At 38.0% G+C, this 21458-nt stretch overlaps 1 protein-coding gene across 1 annotated transcript in view; it reads right to left on the reverse strand.

The window, feature by feature from the left end:
• The window catches only part of LOC137128714 (seizure protein 6-like), a 193564-nt gene extending 173392 nt beyond the window's left edge, over window positions 1-20172 (reverse strand). The window contains exon 1 of the mRNA XM_067507165.1: window positions 19821-20172. Coding sequence (XP_067363266.1) covers window positions 19821-19893 — 73 coding nt within the window. The 5' untranslated portion in view covers window positions 19894-20172. The remainder of the gene's footprint in view (window positions 1-19820) is intronic.
• Between the last annotated feature and the right edge of the window lie 1286 nt (window positions 20173-21458).

Raw genomic sequence — 21458 nt, forward strand, 5'->3', positions numbered from 1 at the left:
AGCTATTAGACTTTTGAAGAGAATCAGTCACCCCTACCACTTCACAAAACCAAGGAATAGGGTCATGAAGGAGGTTTAGGATGGGCCTTTGTAGGGAGTAAGTCTTTGTGGAAGGGTTAAAAACAGATAAGAGACACCAGTTTGTATCCAGTTCAATATTGAGTGTCACACTTACCCAGTGTCACCCTAACCAAAATTTCTTATATTTGTTTATAAATATAACCATAAGTAAAAATGAATGGGTGACTGTGGCGCAGGAAGGTTGTCCACCAATCTCGCAGTCGTTGGTTCAATCCCTAGCTCCTCCGGAGCAAGACACTGAAACCCCAACTTAGTTGCTCCTGGTAAGTGAGTGTGTGTGTGATTGTGAGTGCGAATGGGTGAATAAGAAGCAGTGTAAAGCACTTGGAGCACTTACATGCGTGGAGCAAACTCCAAACTTGAAGGTTTCACAAGGCTCTGTGTTAGGACCAATACTTTTTACCATATATGTCTCCTTTGGGCAACATACTTAGAAAACACTCCATAAATTTCCACTGCAATGCTGATGATACCCAGTTATATTTATCTATGGAACCAGATGAAAATAATCCGTTAATAAAGCTTCAAACGTGCCTACAAGACATAAAGGCCTGGATGTCCCACAATTATTTACTTTTAAACTCAGACAAAACTGAAGTCATAGTATTTGGGCCCAAAAATCTCAGAGATATGATGTCCAACCATATTTTTACTCTAGATGGCATAAGTCTGGCCTCCAGTACTACTGCAAGGAACCTTGGAGTTATTTTTGATCAGGATTTGTCCTTTAACTCACATATAAAACAAATCTCTAGAACAGCCTTCTTCCACCTACAGAACATTGCCAAAATCCTGTCTCAAAGTGATACCGAAAAACTGGTCCATGCATTTGTTACCTCTAGGTTGGACTACTGTAATTCCCTACTTTCAGGATGCCCCAGTAACTCCCTAAAGAGCCTGCAATTAATCCAAAATGCTGCAGCAAGAGTGCGGACTGAAACTAGAAAGATAGATCATATTTCACCTTCACTAGCTTCTCTCCATTGGCTTCCCATTAAATCTAAAATAGAATTTAAAACCCTGCTTCTTACATATAAAGCTCTGAATGGTCCGGCTCCATCATATATAAAAGATCTCATAGCACCCTATCATCCCAGTAGACCACTTCGCTCAAAACTAGAATGGGAGGTAGAGCCTTTAGCTATCAAGCTCCTCTCCTGTGGAACCAGCTCCCAGTTCAGATTTGGGAAGCAGACACCCTCTCTACTTTTAAGTCTAGGCTTAAAACCTTCCTCTTTAATAAAGCATATAGTTAGTTATAGTTATGCTGCCATAGGCTTAGACTGCTGGGGGACCCACCCCCCGATGCACTGAGCTCCTTTCCTCTTCTTGACCCTCTCTCCTCTCCTCTCACTCCGCAATTGTCACCACTGTATGTCATTAACTCTGTGTGTTCTCTCCCGTAGTTGTCTTTGTCCTTCTCTGTCCCCCTCTCTCTGTCCCTTACTGCAGGTGTCCCTGGCTTTGAAGCTGTGTGTCTTCCAGCGTGTAGCTACTGGGCCTACCAACCTGCCCGATTTAGCTTTTTGTTGCTCTGTTCTTTTCTCTCTCCTCTTTCCACTCACCCCAACTGGTCAAGGCAGATGGCCGTCCACCCTGAGCCTGGTTCTGCTGGATGTTTCTTCCGTTAAAGGGTGTTTTTCCTCACCACTGATGCCTATGGCTTGCTCCAGGGGGAATTGTTGTGTTCTCTTTATACATCTTTATAATCTTGATTTTATTATGTAAAGTGCCCTGAGATGACTTTGTTGTGAATTGGTGCTATATAAATAAAGTTGAATTGAATTGAATTGAATTGAATCACTGCTATTAATGTGAGCAAAGCAGACATCTCCAGGAAGTTTGTTTAATTTCTATCTTCTGCTTTTATTAAATAATCTCCAATGGTAAAGCTCTTTAAGCCTCCTTATAATGATAAAGCAAATGACTAATGGTGACTGTAGCAACCCCACAAATCATAATCAAGACAGTGCTGATTAACATGCTGCAATTGTGCATAAACAAACCCTGCTGTTGGCTAAAGACAGAAAGCACTTTGCATTAAATAATAATTATGCTCACAAGGATGATTCAGTTGCCATGACATTTTCAGTATAACAAATTGTCTGATCTTTTATTTTCCACAATGAAGCCAGACAGTTTGATTTGTTTAGTTTTTTTGTTGTTGTTATTGTTTGTTTGTTTGGGTTTTTTGGGGGGGGGAGTTGCCCCCTTTGGTTCTTACATCTGACATTACTTTCTTCTTGTTTATAATTGGATAAAAACAAAAAAGATCTAAAATCTGTTAGAAAAATACAGGTGTTTCAGAAGTGAAGTCAGCTCAGTCTGTGTGCACTGTTTCTCTGCTGCAGTGACTTTAAGTCAAAGATCATTTTTCATTAGCTACACTTGGCCTAGATGAGACAGCTGGCGTTACTTTTGTGAAGACTAATGCAAAAGAAATTAAAACCCTGTTCTAGAACATTTGGATGTGTGAATGTTAAATAGAAGATTTTCTCAGTGTGGAACATTTCGAATAGTGAATGGTGAAAGCTGTGGGCTCCATTCTATTTTACTCTGTTCCAACAGCAGCCCTATAAGTGATTGCTGAAACACAGTATATGCAGCCGTCACACATTGTCAACCCTGGTATCACAGTCATAGCTCAGCATGTCAGTTTGAGAGATATTGTTCAAACACACTGAGAATCCCATGTGAGAATGATCTGTGTTTAAAGCACCACTACTTTTTGTTGTTGCTGCTTCTTGACAGAGTGCTGCTGAGAGATCAGCATATTAAGGCTGAACACAGTTTTAATACATATTTAAATGCATTACCCAATCATAAATACAAATTAAACTATAGCATTTATAAAGAAGATGCATAAGTTTGGGGAAAGGTATATGAAGAAGCTAAAGCTGTATCAAACAGTTGACACTCTCTTAAATGTTTCACAGCCACTTTCTACAGAAAATAAAAGTTATGCTTTTCTGTGTTTGTTTTTGTTTTTATTTATTACTTTTATTTAAATAAGTGATGCTCTCTTTGACATTTTATAGTGAAGTAAAATGCACTTACATCTGCCCTGTATTTCCTTTATAAACTGGACATGAGTTGGAACAGGTTGTGTGAGACTCTTGACAACTCTTATTTTCTTTAAATAACTGCTACAGAAATGTATTATGTAAATAAACAATGACAATTTAAATTACATTTCAACACTGGTTTCACACTTTTCTCTTGCTCTCCGTCGTAGTTGCGGGATTTTTAAAAATTCTGTTGCTAAAATCCAAAAGTTCTCTTCAAATACAGTACAGTCATTTTCTAACACTTGAATAAAAAGAGCTCTATAATTGTCTGTAGACAGACCTTAATGGGTTCACTGTGAGGTCAGGGAGGCATGGGAAACAGGCTAATTGCTGCTTCATGAAGGCTGTGTATAAAAGTTATTATTGTTTGGTTTGACCATCACTGGGAGGCATTTTGCTCCCTGTTGAGATTTAATCCTCATTTTATGTCAGGCTGTGCTCACTGATGGTAAATGGTCTGCACTTATATAGCGCTTTTCTACCTATTGGCACTCAAAGCGCTTTACACTGCTTCTTATTTACCCATTCACACTCACAATCACACACACACTCATACACCGATGGGGGAGCTGCTATGCAGCTGGCCAACACTCACCGGGAGCAACTAAGTTGGGGTTCAGTGTCTTGCTCAAGGACACTTCAACATGTGACCAGAGGAGCCGGGGATTGAACCAACAACTGTGAGATTGGTGGACAACCGCTCTACCTTCCTGCGCCACAGTCGCCCGTCTGATGCAGAGATTACAGTTTTATACAGTAAACGATAAAAAGATCATTTTCAATGGTAGTGGATGTCATGGCAGTTCTGAAACCTCTGTCATCCCTAGATTATTGTTTACCAAATTTTGCAAAGCATTTTATAGAAATTATGGAGTGGTACCGTAAGTGGTTTTATACATTTTGCCAAGCTGTAAAGTGAGACATTGGGGGTTGTTTGAATGATGCCCTTAAAAAAGTTTTTAAATCCTGTCAGATGACTTTCCATTAGGGAATCACTCTCTTCACAGCACATTGTGCTGGGCCTGAGTGCCTTTTTGGGAGCCTACACACAGTGACAAGTGCAGCTCAGTGACTCTCTCAGGCCGTCCAGAATGAGAATTCACCTTGAACCAGACATCATTCGCTTTTGTTAGCACTTCTGTTTCACAGAACACACACTGTAGGCTCTAATTAGATTTTCCATATTCAACATGAAAAATTGAAATTTAAAACAGATCTAGAATATTAGAAATTCTATTTGATATTTGACTGTTTGAGAAGGCAGGAGAAAGCATGCAGCTAAGCATCTAATTGGTCAGCAGTTCAAACTGTTTCAAATTGTCCATTGTTTAATTTGCCACTGTCCCCATTCTGGACAATATGCTTCCTCTGTACAGGATTCCCAGGAAGCAACAAATAGGATGGACACTGTCATAGCATCTGACACACACTATAAAATGTTGTAGTATTTAAGTGATGTTCTAAGCTCAGATGCACCAGGCAAGCCGAGCACACCAAGATGTCTCCATATTTTACATTTCTATTCAAATAAAATGCACTTAAAATGTTCAAATTGGATTATAATGGGAACCACATTAATTTTTCTATTATGTTTTATATTTATTTACCTAAAGCAAAGGTTTTCTTGCCGAAACTTAACATAAAAAAAAAGGATTCTGGAGTCAAACTCTAGTAAGTGGTGTATTCCTGTGCATTGCACACACTCCACCACACAATCTAGCTACAGCCCATCGTTTTTTTACAAAAATGTAATTATATTCAAAGTTTAGTTGCAACGGAACATAATCTTTAAAAGACAGGGCTGAGCCACAAACTTTTCAAACGTGCAGAACCAGTGACTTTAACTCTCTTGTCCAGAATACTGAATTGCTCTTCTTTGCATTACATTGTAATGTATGTTTAAGATATTAAATGGTAAATGGTCTGCACTTATATAGCGCTTTTCTACATATTGGCACCCAAAGCGCTATATAAGTGCAGACCATTTACCATTTAAATAAATAAAACCAAAAATAGAATTTACGCATACATTGTTCCTGTTTGAAGGAACAATGTAAAAGTCTCTTCACTACTGCTTTATACAAATTGCAATATTATAATTATTGAAATGTTTAAATTAACAATAATTGGTTAGATTACAGCATTATCTGGTTTGAAGATCTAATCTTATGTTAATGTTCATAATGCCCAGATCGATTATGGCACACTTTGTGCCATAATCGATCTGGGTTTGTGCTAAGATCTACCTGCTTTAGAACGTATCAAGCCAATCAAATGCAATTTTTTAAACTCGTATTAGCACTATAAATATAAACCCATAGGTACCTGCTACAAATGCTAGTTGGCTCAGTAGATCATTATCATGCCAGAATATATTCTGATGAATTTTTGTTTTTTGCACAAAAAGTCACTAGTCCTAAAGTCTAATGTTTTGCTACCCATGCATCCACCCTAATATCTTCCCTAAAAAAAACTGATAGACCAAAATTACATTAGCATACTGTATTAAATTCAATTCAGTTTAATTCAACTTTATTTATATAACACCAATTCACAATAAAAGTCATCTCAGGGCACTTTACAGAATAAAGTAAAGTTGGTCGTATTCATTATGACGTCTAATTTTCACCAATTTTTCACCACCAGTCTCTCCCTTAGTAAATCAGACAGTAGGTAGTAGGTGACGTATGAAAATATTTCTTGGCTGATGAAGACTCAAAACTTACAATGTAAAGGCCTAATTAAGATTTAAGTGGCAACCAGATTTGCAAAATCATAAGTATCTATTTGCATATTTTGAATGTGAATATCATTCTCGTTTATGTATTAAACACTATATGCTGAAAGAGATCATATATTTAATGACTATGTACAGACAATTACTGTGTTGTATTTTAAACAGCTGTATCAACTGTATGTTGCAGGTCACCCTATAAACCCTATACAATGTTTTGAGTGTGTTGCCTCTGTGTACTGTCTTAAATGCTTTCTATATTCACTTTGAAACTAACAAAATCAGGTCCACAGTGTTAAATATTTCATCATAACTTTCAATGTGTGTTTTCCTGCTACAGCAGAAAAAACAATAGAAGGAGACACCTGCCTGACATGCATTTAAATCTGGTAAAGCCTGTGGCAATGTGTTTACCTTTCTGCCTGTACAACATGGAGAAATAGGAAATATGTCACAAAATGCTAAATGGGATTTATATCACTCATTTCAAGTGACTTGTATTCTATCTAATTTTTAGTAGTGAAGTGGTGATTGGCCTTGTACTCCATTGCAGGTTCAAGATTGTGTTGACCTTGTAGATGTGCAAATAAATAGCAGAAAGCAGCACTGATCTTTAGTATAATTTGTAGGGGGCTACAAATGTGAGAAATGAAAAAAATTACACTGAGAGCAGCTTCTGTATGTAGTATGGAGCAGAAGTCATTACTAGCTATAGTATTGTCAGCTGTTCAGCATCAGTTCCTTTGGGAATGAGGCTTTCAATCAATGTATGAAAAGCCAGTATCTTAGTGAAAAGAATGAGACAGAATAACTCATGATGAGGGGTGGTGGTGGGGGGGGTAGTCGATGACAGTCAAGTGAGTAGGTGTTCAAAAGCAATGCAACTGTCTCAAAGGAAATGTCTGGTTTCTATCCATGCTGCATTGTTTGTGCTAATGATGGGGTTCATGGCTGCTGCCATGTACAACATTACTGGACTGTAGGGATGGGTTTGGTTAATGTCAAGTGTAATTTTTTTATAAAGATTAGTCATTTTTAACTACTAACATCAAAACCCCAAGCAAATAATTCTGTACATTTTCACATGTGTTCTATAGAACTTTAACATTATTGCTAGCAATCCACTCTCAGGATTTTTTATTATGTATTTCCAGGCTGCACATAAAATCCATGTAAACCTAAAGATAAAGCAACTAGATGTTGTGATGGATTGGGCAAGTCATACTTTCCAAATGAAATTTTTATAAAAAAAATTTGTAATGAAATCTGCAGCTGAGCGTTCTGAAAACTGACTAATTGGTAAAAATATTTTTTGGTGATTTTCCAATCAACTGTCACAGTAGTTATTTGATTTATAGTTTTGCTACACAGTTTACCTTATATTTTGTATATATTTTCTGTCTTTAATTTTTCAATGGATGACATTTGTGTAACTAGATATAGCTTAGCCTGTAAAGGGGGTCAGTTATTTCCTGATCATAATAATAATACTAACCAAAAAAAGTGTACTTGTATTTGATGCCTCATAATGTACACATCACAGGATTCTTTTTCCATGACACACATTTTAAAAGGTTTTTCTAGAATAATTTTGTGTTTCCATGTTGTGTCTTTCTTCCTTCTGCATTAAAGTTTCTAATTCACTGCAGTCACATGGAGGAATGTGACAGCTATTGGGAGTGGGAGTTTAAATAGTGGCTTTTATGGAAACAGGTGCCAGTTACTGTAGAGCAATCTAACTCAGTCTTCATCACTTCCTCCAGCCATTCAGAGCACACATTACCTCTGCAACCAGCAGCATTTCCTTGGTATGTAATTAAGTCTTTCACTACACAGAAGGTGGGGCATGAGCAGTACGTCAGCAGCAGCTCCGCTGCTCTTTGTTTTTCTACACCCAGTGCTTAACACATTTAGACAGAGCTTAACACATTCAATACATTCACTGTGGTTACATGCACGAGAAGCAGGAAATCAGACTTAGACAAAAGTATGTTTCAGATTGAGGCAAATGTGAGCAGTTACCTGAGCAGTGTAGACATCTGGATTAAATAAAACAGAATCATACCCAAGTCTAAGCAAAAGTCAGGCATTTGTCTTACTTTTGCAGATTTGTTAATGCAAACCTTTGGCAGATATTTGTTTAGCTGTATGTGCTGCTCTGCAGCTCATCTGACATCTCTAAAGGTAAATAATGATGCAGCTGATTTCTTCTGACAGGATTCTGTTTCTGCTCTGCATTTGCATGTTTCATGTTTATTACTGAGAGGATGAGTGCTGGGGGCGTACTGTTAGTGCCATTTTACTTGGTCAGTTCATTACATGCTCAGAGCTCACCCTGATCATTACACATTTCTTCCTGAAATTATTATAACTATTTTCTGTACAATATTTTATTACATTTATGAAGAGTTGTATTTTTAAATAAACACCCCACCACCACTCCCATTGTAAAAGCATCTAATATTTCAGTGTCCCTAAAGCTCTGAATTAATGTTCAAAATATATTATATCCTATCTGTCTGATAGATTTCAATTTGTTCATGTTAATGATGAATCCTCCATGCACACAAAGGTTAGCTATGGAGTTCCACAAGGCTCTGTGTTAGGACCAATACTTTTTACTTTATATATGTCTCCTTTAGGCAACATTATTAGAAAACACTCCATAAATTTCCACTGTTATGCTGATGATACCCAGCTATATTTATCTATGGAACCAGATGAAAATAATAGTTAATAAAGCTTCAAGCCTACAAGACATAAAGGCCTGGATGTCCCACAATTTTTTACTTTTAAACTCAGACAAAACTGAAGTCATAGTATTTGGGCCCAAAAATATCAGAGATATGATGTCCAACCATATTGTTACCCTAGATGGCATAAGTCTGGCCTCCAGTACTACTGCAAGGAACCTTGGAGTTATTTTTGATCAGGATCTGTCCTTTAAGTCACATATAAAACAAATCTCTCAAACAGCCTTCTTCCACCTACGGAACATTGCCAAAATTAGGAGCATACTGTCTCAAAGTGATGCCGAAAAACTGGTCCATGCATTTGTTACTTCTAGGTTGGACTACTGTAATTCCCTACTTTCAGGATGCCCCAGTAACTCCCTAAAGAGCCTGCAATTAATCCAAAATGCTGCAGCAAGAGTGCTGACTGGAACTAGCAAGAGAGATCATATTTCACCTTCACTAGCTTCTCTCCATTGGCTTCCCATTAAATTTAGAATAGAATTTAAAACCCTGCTTCTTACATATAAAGCTCTGAATGGTCAGGCTCCATCATATATAGAAGACCTCATAGCACCATATCATCCCAGTAGACCACTTCGCTCTCAGAATGCAGGCCTACTTGTGGTTCCCAGAATTTCCAAAAGTAGAATGGGAGGTAGAGCCTTTAGCTATCAAGCTCCTCTCTTGTGCAACCAGCTCCCAGTTCAGATTCGGGAAGCAGACACCCTCTCTACTTTTAAGTCTAAGCTTAAAACCTTCCTCTTTAATAAAGCATATAGTTAGTTATAGTTATGCTGCCATAGGCTTAGACTGCTGGGGGACCCACCCCCCAATGCACTGAGCTCCTTTCCTCCTCTTGACCATCTCTCCTCTCCTCTCACCCCGCAATTCTCACCACTGTATGTCATTAACTCTGTGTGTTCTCTCCCGTAGTTGTCTTTGTCCTCCTCTGTCCCCCTCTCTCTGTCCCTTTCTGCAGGTGTCCCCCGGCTTTGAAGCTGTGTGTCTTCCAGCGTGCAGCTACTGGTCCTTCCAATCTGCCCGATGTTTTGTTGTTGCTTTTTGTTGCTCTGTTCTTTTCTCTCTCCCCTTTCCACTCACCCCAACCGGTCGAGGCAGATGGCCGTCCACCCTGAGCCTGGTTCTGCTGGAGGTTTCTTCCGTTAAAGGGAGTTTTTCCTCTCCACTGTTGCCTATGGCTTGCTCCAGGGGGAATTGTTGGGTTCTCTTTATATATCTTTATAATCTTGACTTTATTCTGTAAAGTGCCCTGAGATGACTTTGTTGTGAATTGGCGCTATATAAATAAAGTTGAATTGAATTGAATTGAATTGAATTGAATTATATAAACTCTCCATTGACAGAATAAACAAACACACCCAGCTCTTCCCTCTACATGAATAATTATTCTAATATCTGTAAAGAGAAAACAAAATACCTGAAGAGGCAAAATGAGACCATGAAAGCATGTTGCACATCAGAGCTGATTCTGCTTGTTTCCCTTTTTCTTCCATTCATATGGCATTGTTTTGCAACAGCAGCTTGTGGGAGTCTCAGCTTTTATATCTCCCTCAGTTGAAAGCAAATGGGTTGGCTTAGTGTTCACAAGCAAGAGTGTGGCTGGGATCATCTGCTTTGCAAACTGTACCAAAGAGGGCATTAAAGGGAAGAAGTTAGCTCTAGGGCCTCACAGAAGTCACCATCACATGTACTGTACAGTACAACTCAGCCACTTTATAGCTTTATACATCAGTCTTTATTGTTGTTTAACTACAGTGGGTTTAACACAGCATGGTGCTAAGTGTGATCTGAATCAAGAGATTCCATTGTGTAGTGTATAATTGGCATGAGAATTATCGTGTCTTGTATGATTGTTAAGTTAATCATATTGTGTTTAATTATATGAAATAAATATATGCTAGACGTGTTAAAGAGCTGGACAATTTAAATATCCAGCAGAGGCAACATTCATTTAAAATAGTGTTTGTTATATCCAATGAATTGCTAGCTAGTCTGTAACATTTCAAGTCCACCCCCCCATCCCCAACCCCCCTATAATCAATGTTCCTTGACACAGAAGAAAATTAGGCTCTTAGGCAGTTAAACAATATAACATGAGGCTATTATTTTAAAATATTTTTGAGAAATCTTGTTTTTATGTGACCTTAGTCAGCAGCGAGTGTTCCTCTGTATAGAAACAAGGCAAATCAGACCTGTAGCACATGATTACTGAATTCATCTAAAACTGAGCCAGGAGCCAAAGGGAACAGGTTTTCCATCAAAATCAGAGTTATAAACATTTAATCCTGCTGTTAGCAAAGCATGAATAGAATTCAAAGATTTAGTTTATTTGTAACGATGAGCCTTGGATGTATTCAGTCAGTTCCCTGCAACTACTTGTGCAAAAAAGGAACCCTGGAAACTAAACTAGCCTATAACTGTACTGGAAATTCTTCTTCACAATTAAGACTGCATTTCCCATAAATCCCAATACTTTTTTTAACAGTTCCTGTCCCTGTCCTGAGCATCACTTTGTATTTTTAAAGGTTGGATTCAATAAAGACATGCAAGACCATTACTGTTTGTGTTTTATAAGCTCTGGAATATTGTATTTGACTTTGGTGAAACACAGATCACATTTTATGACCAGTTTATGCAGGAAACCAGGATAAGGACACCAGGACACACACAAAATGAGTTTGCTCCTTTGTTACTGGTGCAAAGCATCAAAGAATAGCCCTTCTCTCATCCCTCACCCCAAACACCTCTGCTTATGTGAAGTGGCAGACTAAAAGAGAGCCAAGCCTGTCAGAGTCCTAATTGTTGTGGAGAGGCCCTTGGCTCAGTATGTGCAGCAGATGCCAGCCCCAATTAGACAGGTGTATACAGTCTGCTAGTGCATGAGAGGAGAGCGGACAGGCCCTATTCTCTGCACAAACACCAGTTCTGCACCACTGCTGCTGGATCAATGCGGCTCGGGGACTTAGAGAGCAGGAAACTTGGAGCCTGTGCAGCAAAGAGCAGCAGTGGCTGAAAATAAATATGAGAAGGACAGATGAGACTTTGACAGAACAGGAAATTAAAAATCGGTAAGGAAATGGGGAGAGGTTGATGTAGATTTAAAATGCAGCATGTTATAGCCTGCGTAAGCAGTTGTTTCTCAATATCATAGTGGCATTGTGACATGACAGTGAATAGTCCATAAGATGACTGCTCGGTTGCTTAAAGTGTGTAAATATGTATATTTATACTGTAGTATAGCCACACAAAGAGGTGACACAGCTTCTGGAGCACTTTAAGTATTGTTCAGTATGAAAATTTTAAAATCAGCATATTATATGTTTATATTTCTAAGAGGTATAATGGTTATAAAGTATTATTTAAATAATAATAACAATAATAATAATATTTATAAAGAATTAATCCTTGGACAGGAGTGACCAGGAAAGTCCCCGACTTCATATTCCATTGCAAAAAGCCAATCATGCTTTGTATAACAAGCTAATATTTGATGCAAAGTTGATTCAGCAAAACACATCTGATCTAATGCACAGCAATACAAGCCTCAGCAAACTATAGCATCAGGTTAGTTAAACAAAATCTCTAAAGGAATGCTATAGTGTAAGTAAAAAATATTGTAAGCTTCATGAAATATTACTGTACAACCTGCTTTATACAGTTGTTGATATTCATTTATACTACATACTTATCATCACACACTCTGTACTGACACTAGTTTATGTTGTGGGCGATTTGTAGTTTAAAATGTCTTTCTGCTCTTTTAGTGACAGCAGCAGGTCAAAGTTCTCAATTTTCTACTTACTGTGCATTTAAGCCAATAATTGGAACAAAATTTGCAACATTTGTAAGCCAAAAGAGAAACACTACTAACTCTGCTTACTACTACACTACTAACCCCCTTTCTACATTTGTCAGTACAGGTTCAAAACACTCATCTAGATAGAGCCAACTGTAGCCATGTTGGTGCCCTAGGAGAGATTATGGTTTGGCGCCCCTCACACCTCACCCCTCCGAGAGCACACACCATCCCACACATTAATTATACCGTAAACAAACATACCAACAAACAAACAAACACACACTAAAATAACATAAATAACAACAAAAAAATTAAATGAGTGCTAAATTCAAACAACACAAAACAGTGCAGTATGCAGTACAAAGATAAAGTGCAGTTTTAAAGCAGATGTTTGTTTGTCATGTCCGGCTGACCACTGGTCCTTAATCAGATACAGGCCATGTGTTGCATGGTTAACTGAAATAATACTAAAGCAAGCAAAGAAAGAACTAGCTTTTTAAGCCCATGTTTAGCCCAGGATAACTCAGTTGGCCACCGATTTGCAAGAAGCATCCCTATTTTCCCCGTCATGATGCTGACTGACAGCTGCAACATGACAGCGTTAAATTAGACCACACTAAGTATCAGTATTGCAGCTGGGAACCCTTCACAAAGTTAACATCAAATTATGTATATCTGTAAGCAGAACTGGATTCAGTGAATGTTTTATTGTCAGATTTAGAACTAAATAAGAGACATTCAGCTCATTTTGCAACTATTTGTGTCATTGCACGTTAATCAAAGACAAATACACCAGACAGCTAGAGCAATGCACAGAGATGAGAGGATGTGGGACATGATGGTGACACTTAAATCAGGTGGAGTTCAAACCACATTAAATCCCATTTGCGTCCTATCTAATTTAACTCAGAGAAGCTGTGTCATGGGAAATCTCAAACAGGGAGAATGAGAGATATTGTAAAGCAGATGAACACAGCCTTCAGGAATCCGGCTTGACTGACAGAAACGGGTGTAAACACTTCACAAGAGAGCTGCTTGCTTCAGAGTCACAGTTATGCAAACAGGGGAAATAGATGGAAAAAAGGCAAAATGAGGGTGCTCCACCTCACCACCCCCTCAGCTTCTCTCAGGAGGTGATGGGAGCTGTCAGTAAAAAACCCACCTCTCCAATTTCCTCTGAGAGGGAGCAGCGTCGAATTTTGATAATGCCTATTTCCAATTGAGAGCTTCAACGGTTTGAAGACAATTACAATAAGAGTGCAGCTTCAGCAATGTGAATAGCCCTTAATGAGAGCAATGGGTGGGTTTGGATAGGTCATAATCGTAACGCAGGTGTTGAACACACAGCCTCACAATCCTCCACCCCAAATTACATGATTGTCACGTCTTTTATCACGATTCATGATTGTCACGTCTTTTATTTAAACACAGTGTCCTTTCTCGATCTCATTGCTTTATTCAGAAGCATGAAGCAGTGCTGATTGCATCAGATCAGTGACACCAAGAACAAATTGCTTTTCCACCATGGCAAATATGATGAAGGGGGAGGCAGTGGAGTGACAGAGAGAGAGTGTTGCTTGTGACAGGAAGGGCACAATGGTGCCATTAATAAAAATATAATGCTAAACTTACTGTGCAATAATCATCTTTTAAATCTTAAGTTTTTATCAGAATAGTCAATCTTTCACATGGCTACAGTGGGAGTCCATTTCTGGCCCCCAGGGTACAATCTACACCAATGTACCCTCTAGGGCTAATTATTGAACCTCAAGGTAACTGTGTAACTTTTGGGGGTCAAAAAGTTACGTAAATGTTCCCAAGCAGTATATATGTACTATTTTTAACCTAACATACAATTTCAGGAGAGTCTAATTATTAACTATATTTGTGGATAATGATCAAATTAATAATGCAATTATCAATGACTTAATGAAAAGAAATACTCAAATGGCAATGTACTGAATATTGAGCACAGATATTACCACAAAAGGACTCAGTATGAAGGATACATATTTGGCCTTCTAGAGTGTACATCCCCATTGACAAGCCAATTTACCCAACGATACAAACTATAATATCATTTGTTTTGTGTTTAAACAGACTTACAGGCTAACAATTCATCTAGCTATTGTCTTTAAATTGCAAGTTCTTATTAGCCTTTACTGAACTCACTTATTTGTTGGAGATTTCAACAATGTCATTAATCCCTAAACTGATCACTCAAACCCATTCTGTACCTCAAGAAGTTAGCACTTTAAAAAAAAATCATTTAAACAATATAGGAAACAATATGGATTTAGTGATAGCTGGAGAATAAACAACTCCTAGTTGAGCCTAGGAGCCAACCCTCCCATTTTATACAGGTTTAGGACCAGCACCATGTGGCCCTTGATCGCTGGGTTTGGTGGTATTCGAAATCCTGGCCTTCTGCATCCCAACCCAATGCGTTACCACTAAGCCACCAGTTTCGATACTGTTGCCCCTCTGAAGAAGAATACATCAAACCAAAAGAGCCGATCTCAATGCTATAGTTCACAAACTCGTAACTTAAAGCAGTCAACACAGAAGTTAGAAAGGAAGTGACGTTGAACTAGTTTAGAAGAATCTCTTAGCCTGAAAAAACAGCCCTGAACTAAATTGACAGGAGCCTCAAATCAACATTTGCATTTTTACAGTGCATTTTAGAAAGGTAATTAGAAAGGTAATTGTGCTAAGTGAAGTTGCAAAATAAATTACTAAATAAACCTGCAACTTTAAAGTAAAACTGAAGGCTGACATGGTGGCAATTGTAAATGAAGAAACGGTGTTTTCCACACAGGCAAATGACAAGCAAATTAGTGTTTAGGTTGTTTACAATTGCATTCCTACCGTTACCTTAGCACAGTCACTGCTGTATGTGAGTGTGGGTGTGCGTGTGTGTGTGTACTTGGTGCAATGATTTGTTGCTGTTTTAGGTCTCAAATAAAGCCCTTTTAGCCCAGTCAGCCTTGCAGCAGCCATTAGTTTCAGGAAGCTCTCCCAGCAGAGTGCTGACAATGATGACAGGCAATGGCAATGCAACCAGGCCCTGGGTTAAGACTCCAGAGCCTTCACTTGCTCTAGGTCATTTAGGTTCAACATATTTATCTGGGCAGTAATATGAAGGAAATTTCTGACTCCAAAACCTGAGTGACATCATTGTAACAGCTCCTATTTCATCCCACCATAACGCCCTTTGTCCAGATGTACTTCTGCCTTGAGACACCTCTTCACTCTAAAAGCATATTAAATATGCATAACATATGGTCAATGCTTACAAGCGCTAAATTACAATTATGATCAGACATTATTAAGTGCTAACGCATAAACATAAATATATATAACCACAAATAAACAAATCTCATTTGCAGAAAAGTTTGGACTATGAAAATAAAATAAGTGACTGCCATGATTTTCAAATGAAAAAAGTTTATATTCTATTTCAAATAGTACAAACATAACATATTACATTTTGAAACTAAGAAATGTACTGTTTTCTGAAAACTATTTTGAATTTGATACCAGCAAAATGTTTTTAAGAAGGTAAGCACGTAATGTTTTATAACTGTGTTGTGAAACTGAGGACAATAATTGATTTCATTTTAAAGCTAAATATTCTCTTATATTTAACTTGACATAGGATTTCAGTTGCACAGAAGTTCATAACCTTGCTTGTCATATTTTGTACTTCATAATGTGCCAGATGTTTTCGTTGGGTTAGCACCTGCATCTTTTCCTACTGAGCCATGCTGGTAGAAAACATGCAGAATGTGGCTTAGTGCCTAAAAAAGACCTTGGGGCCTGTTTTTCGATTATCTGAATTTGTTCAAACTCTGTGAACAAATTTGGAACTGCCTCTGATCATGCAAACGCACATCATAATGAACTTCAACAACATGAACATGAACAATCACAGCATGATGAACCTCACCTGTAGACTTGCTAACAATTAAAACATTGACATTGACATATCAAAGGATTTGCAAATCACTGCATTCTCTTTTTACATATATTTTACACAATGTTCCAATTTTTCTGAATGTGGGGTTTGTACTGCATTATAAGTATAAGTACTTCATTTAAATTACCTACTACTTTAAAATTACTAAAGAATATATGAGGAAAATGTGCTTATAGTATTAACAGTAATTACTCAAACTCGTCACTTTTGCCCGACTCCAGGAGTCTTTGTTTGCTCATTGCCTGTTTCTGCCCAAAACCCTGTTTTGAGTTTTGCCTGATTCTGCATCATTCATCTATTCCTGTCTTCATCATACTTGTTCATACCTTAGCTTGCTTTTAGCTGGCTCATAGCAAGATTTTCAACTGTGTGGTGGTCTGCGCATGGGCCCTGATTCATTTTCAAATTCTGAAAGGTCCTACTGTGCAGTACCTGCAAGCTAACAGGCCCCTGGTAGAGGACCCAAGCTTGAAGGAAAGAATAAGACCACTCCAAAAGGTAGAGGCGAGAGGGGAATTCTATTTCTTCTTTTAATATAGTGAGTCATTTTGGAATCACTATGTCCTGTCCCAATTAAGAGCAAGATAAGGTATAAAGACCACAGAGATGAACAATTCTAGTGTCTACAGACAGCATCAACACTATGTCAAAGGCTACTGGGGAAAGTATAATGAGAATGACAAAATCCGGGTAAATTGACTTTGTTGTTCATTCACAATCAACAATGTTCACACAATATCCACAAGTTCATATGTAACTGTAGCTTAGATCGTTATATTTCAGGGTGTATTTCAGTGTGTGTATTTTAGACATGAGTTGATTATGGTCCACATCAGCTGCAGACCATCACCCCGACCCAACACCAATCTGAAAAAGAACACTTTCTCTCTGTCATTCTGCTACACTTAAAGACACTTTTTATGCTAGGTTTACTTTATGCAAGCAATGCTCTCAAACTACAACCTTTTTCTGTGCATCAGTGACAGTGAGGAGCTTTGAACCAGTGCCACAGCAAGAAGTGGCAGCCGAACAATGTGGCTGCAGGGTATTGGCACTGCTGATTACAGGCTAATCAGGGGACAGGGTGAAGAATGGTTGTTGTTATTGTGAAGTTTCCTTAGGTGATACTTGTCTATCAAAGCTTGAATATTGTCTGATAAAGCAGATTATTCTTACAAGTGCTGATAATAGAGGAGCAATAAACAGTGAAAAGACTATGTACATGCTTAACAGGTACATAAATAGGTGATATTTTAGTTTATAAATAGTGGAGATTTATCCAAAAAAAAGGGTGGATGTATTGACTATTGAATATTTAGATTGAACACTAAAATCAGATTGTGAGTGTAATGTTTTTGAACAATAGCAGAGTGATACCTATATTGTTGAGATGTACAGCATCAGAGTTTAAAAATAATTCACTCAATACATGGGACATGTCCTTGGTAAGGAATCCGAGTAATATGAAGCCATACAGCGTGCATAACGATGGTATTTGACTTTGAGCTATTGTAAGACTGACACTTGAAATACCCTGCACTCTCACAGAGTTACTGGATAAGAAATGTAAAATTTTGTATTATCAAGCAAAATGTTGAAAGCAGGGTTTTCAGGTTTGTGTGTTTATTCTCCATACTATGACTTGCTTTGTGTTTTGGTTTCTCAGCCCATCAGGAAGATCTGTCCAGCTAACAGTTTAACCTTAGACTTTCTGAAAAAGGGCTGCAGAACATCTTGACCAAAAAAATGTATTATTTATCACAGCAGGATAGATTGTTGTAACATAATGTAATGATTTTTGCTGTTGGATTAATACTATTAATGACTAACCATGTATGCCATTTTAGAAACTGCCAATGTAAAGCTGCTTGTATTAATAATAACTTATTATTAACTTGTTAACTTATAATTATTCTATAAAGCATTAATAATTCCAGCTTACACATTTTTTAAAAGTTGCCACAGGACAAAGTTGCCCAGACTCATTTTCCTCACATGATGTGTATGTTTTTGTTACAAATTGGAGCCTGGGTTTTGTGTGAAACTTCATGTTGGATATGCTGCACAGTGATATGAAGGGTGAAATAATCAAATGACATGAATCTAAATGTAGATGAACAAAAGCTGTAAAATTTATGTTTCTCTCTACCAGCCAGAAAGTACCAGTAAAAATCCTGGAACTGGATTAAAGAATGGAGTGCTCCCTTTCTTTGTTTAGTCATCCTGCTTATAAATCTGATCTCCTGCATCTCAGTCCTTATGCTTCCAGTTTCCATATACAGAAGCTATTTACAGTACTCTATACAGCATTAATATGGATTCTGTTTTGCAGTTGGTATGCAAAAAAATCTACATTTTTATGTTGCTATTTTTAACTTGTTTTTGAGTTCATTCTGGAGCTGTCTACTGTCTTCAGCAATGTTTTTTTTTAATCTTTTCCCAGCTGTGAGTAAGTTGTCTAGTTCTTTTTTGTATTAACTTTTTTCAGATCAATGTGCATTCTTACTTTCTTAATATAAATATTTTTCTTAAAAAAACATTAAAGAATCAGTTGTAAAGAAACAATAAGCTCTACAATGTCACTTTTAAACTGTCTGATTCTATGTATGAATCTCACCTCTGGACTTCCAAAAGAAGAAAAAGACATCAAAATGTTTTTGGTCTAACTACAGTAAGTAGTGTAAACCATCTTTGTCACTGTTATTATCACCTGCTTAATAAATCCCTGGGTGTTTATTTAACATGGTTTGAAGAACAAAATATTGACTGACTGTTCAGATTGTCGCAAATACGCAGGTAGACACCTCTCCAGTCGTCTTTGTTGTGTCGGGGGTTATGAATGATGCAGGGGGACTGCAAAAACACTATCAGCCATTCCACTATTGTGACTAGAGAATCAAGAGATAGGCCACATCATTTAGAGCAGTTTTTCTATTTCTTTTCATTTCTAAAATGACATTTTATCAGCCTTTAGACAACTATAACCTATTTGAGTTTTTACTTTGTCTTTTTGAAAAATTTAAACTTGACAGATGTAAAATTAAACTATAGAGAAGTCATATAATAATAAGTTTAAACGTTTAACTGTGCTTTTTATAAAATGCTTTTGACAAATATCTTTAACACGGTTTAAGGCCATGGGTGTACTGTATGTTCACTTTACATTTCAGACTGAAATGTGAAGAAAATCATCCAAAAATGCAGCAAAGCACCTGAACTCATGTCAAAATCAGCAAGCCATAAAAGCACTTGAAGATAATGACAAAAGAAAACGGTGAAAACTGAACGCTTCACCGGGAAAATTTAGGCGCAATATGGAGGTGTAGGGCTAAAAAGCTCGTTTGGACACAGTGACACTATGAAGACCAGGCAGACTAAACAAAAATACTGAGACAGTTCTTACCTTTAACGCCCATGTCCGTTACCACCGCAACCAGAAGCAGCAGAAGAGGAAAATTTTCTCCGATCGCCTTCATCCCGTTTTGCTTTGGTAGCTTGTACTGGTGAGAATCAACACTTTCCTCAGGCGAGCTGAAACACACAGTGACCAGCGACTACCCAGCCAAACGCTCCCCTCTGTGACTTCAGCCCCTGTTGGCTGTCAAAACTGGCTAAAAGAGGAGGGGCTTTTAGTTTCTCTTTTCTGCCACAGAAGCTACTGACTATACTGACCCTACTGATTAGAGACTGGAGCTACGGAGCTGCTGCTACTGCCGCTGCCCCGCTCTGTGCGCTGTGCTGGGAGCCTCCTCTTCAGGGCAGCGAACATTCAGCACCACGGACAGCTCCTAGCGTCGGCCAGGGGAACACAGGGCACGCAAAGAAAGCTTTAGAGTAAGTTGACGACACTAAAATATATAAATAAATACTAGTAACAATCAATAACATGAATATTATAACATCGTATTAATTTACATGACAAAAATGTAATGAAATCGTTTCTTGTCTTTTGTGTCCTTTGCCTCTGTATTCCCTTCCCTTCAATGATTGAGATTAAGATTCAAAACTTTATTGTCATTTATATCAACGAGTTTTCGATGCATTTGCTTGCGAGGTAACGACAAAGGACATGGATTAAAAATAAGATAAGATAAAATAAAGTAAACAGTGTACATGTGCTGTAAATAGCTTTGCATAAATGTGCCAAATTAATACTGTACATATGCTGCAATTAATCAAGATAAAAATAAACATAAGCATTTACAAATATATATAAGATGAATGAAGAGAAAAAAAACAACACCATAAAATTATAACACTATGCAAGATGTGTAGTAGTGACCACTGTATTCAATAAGAAGGAGATGAGCCCCAATATTGCACTTTCAATATTGTATTGCACAGAGACTACAACAAGAAACTCATGATTGAGATTCTTGTTGAATTATCTATACTGAATTCAGAATTCTGATGGCTTGTGAAATTAAACTGTTGCAGATCCTGGCTGTTCTGCTCTTCAGACTGCAGTAACTCCTGCAAGAGGCCAACAGAGAGAACAAAAATGACACAGAGAGAACACAGTCCTTGCTTGGAGTGAGAGTCATCGCTGATGATACTAAGGGCATGAGACAAGGAGCATTTGTGTCCTATCTCCTGGATTGAAGAAAGAGAAGTCCCAATGATCTTCTTACCACTCCCTAGTGAAACTTCCAGTCTGCAGCTGCACTTTACAGAGATGCAGTTTGTCAAAGTGCTCTCTATGGTGCTTCTGTAGAAAGTGGTAAGGATGGGAGAGTGGAGCAGAGGTGGGCTCTTCTCACACTGCGGAGGATGTGCAACCACTGCTATGGTTGTTTCACCAAAGATGCAGTGTTCTCTGTCCAGGTGCTCCCCACCACCTCCACTGCTGTGTTGTCAATTAGCAGTGGCGAGTGGACGGGTACACAAGTACACAATGATTTCTTTTGTTTTGTGAACATATAGTAAGAAGTGGTTTCTCCCACACCAGTCCCCCAGCTGCTCCACCTCCTGTCTGTAGGCCCTGTCGTCATTGTTGTGAATGAGGCCGCCTACTGAAGTGTCAGGAGCGCATTTAATGATA

The sequence above is a fragment of the Channa argus genome, chromosome 6 (genome assembly GCF_033026475.1).
Source record: "Channa argus isolate prfri chromosome 6, Channa argus male v1.0, whole genome shotgun sequence".
NCBI classification, from domain to species: Eukaryota; Metazoa; Chordata; class Actinopteri; order Anabantiformes; family Channidae; genus Channa; species Channa argus.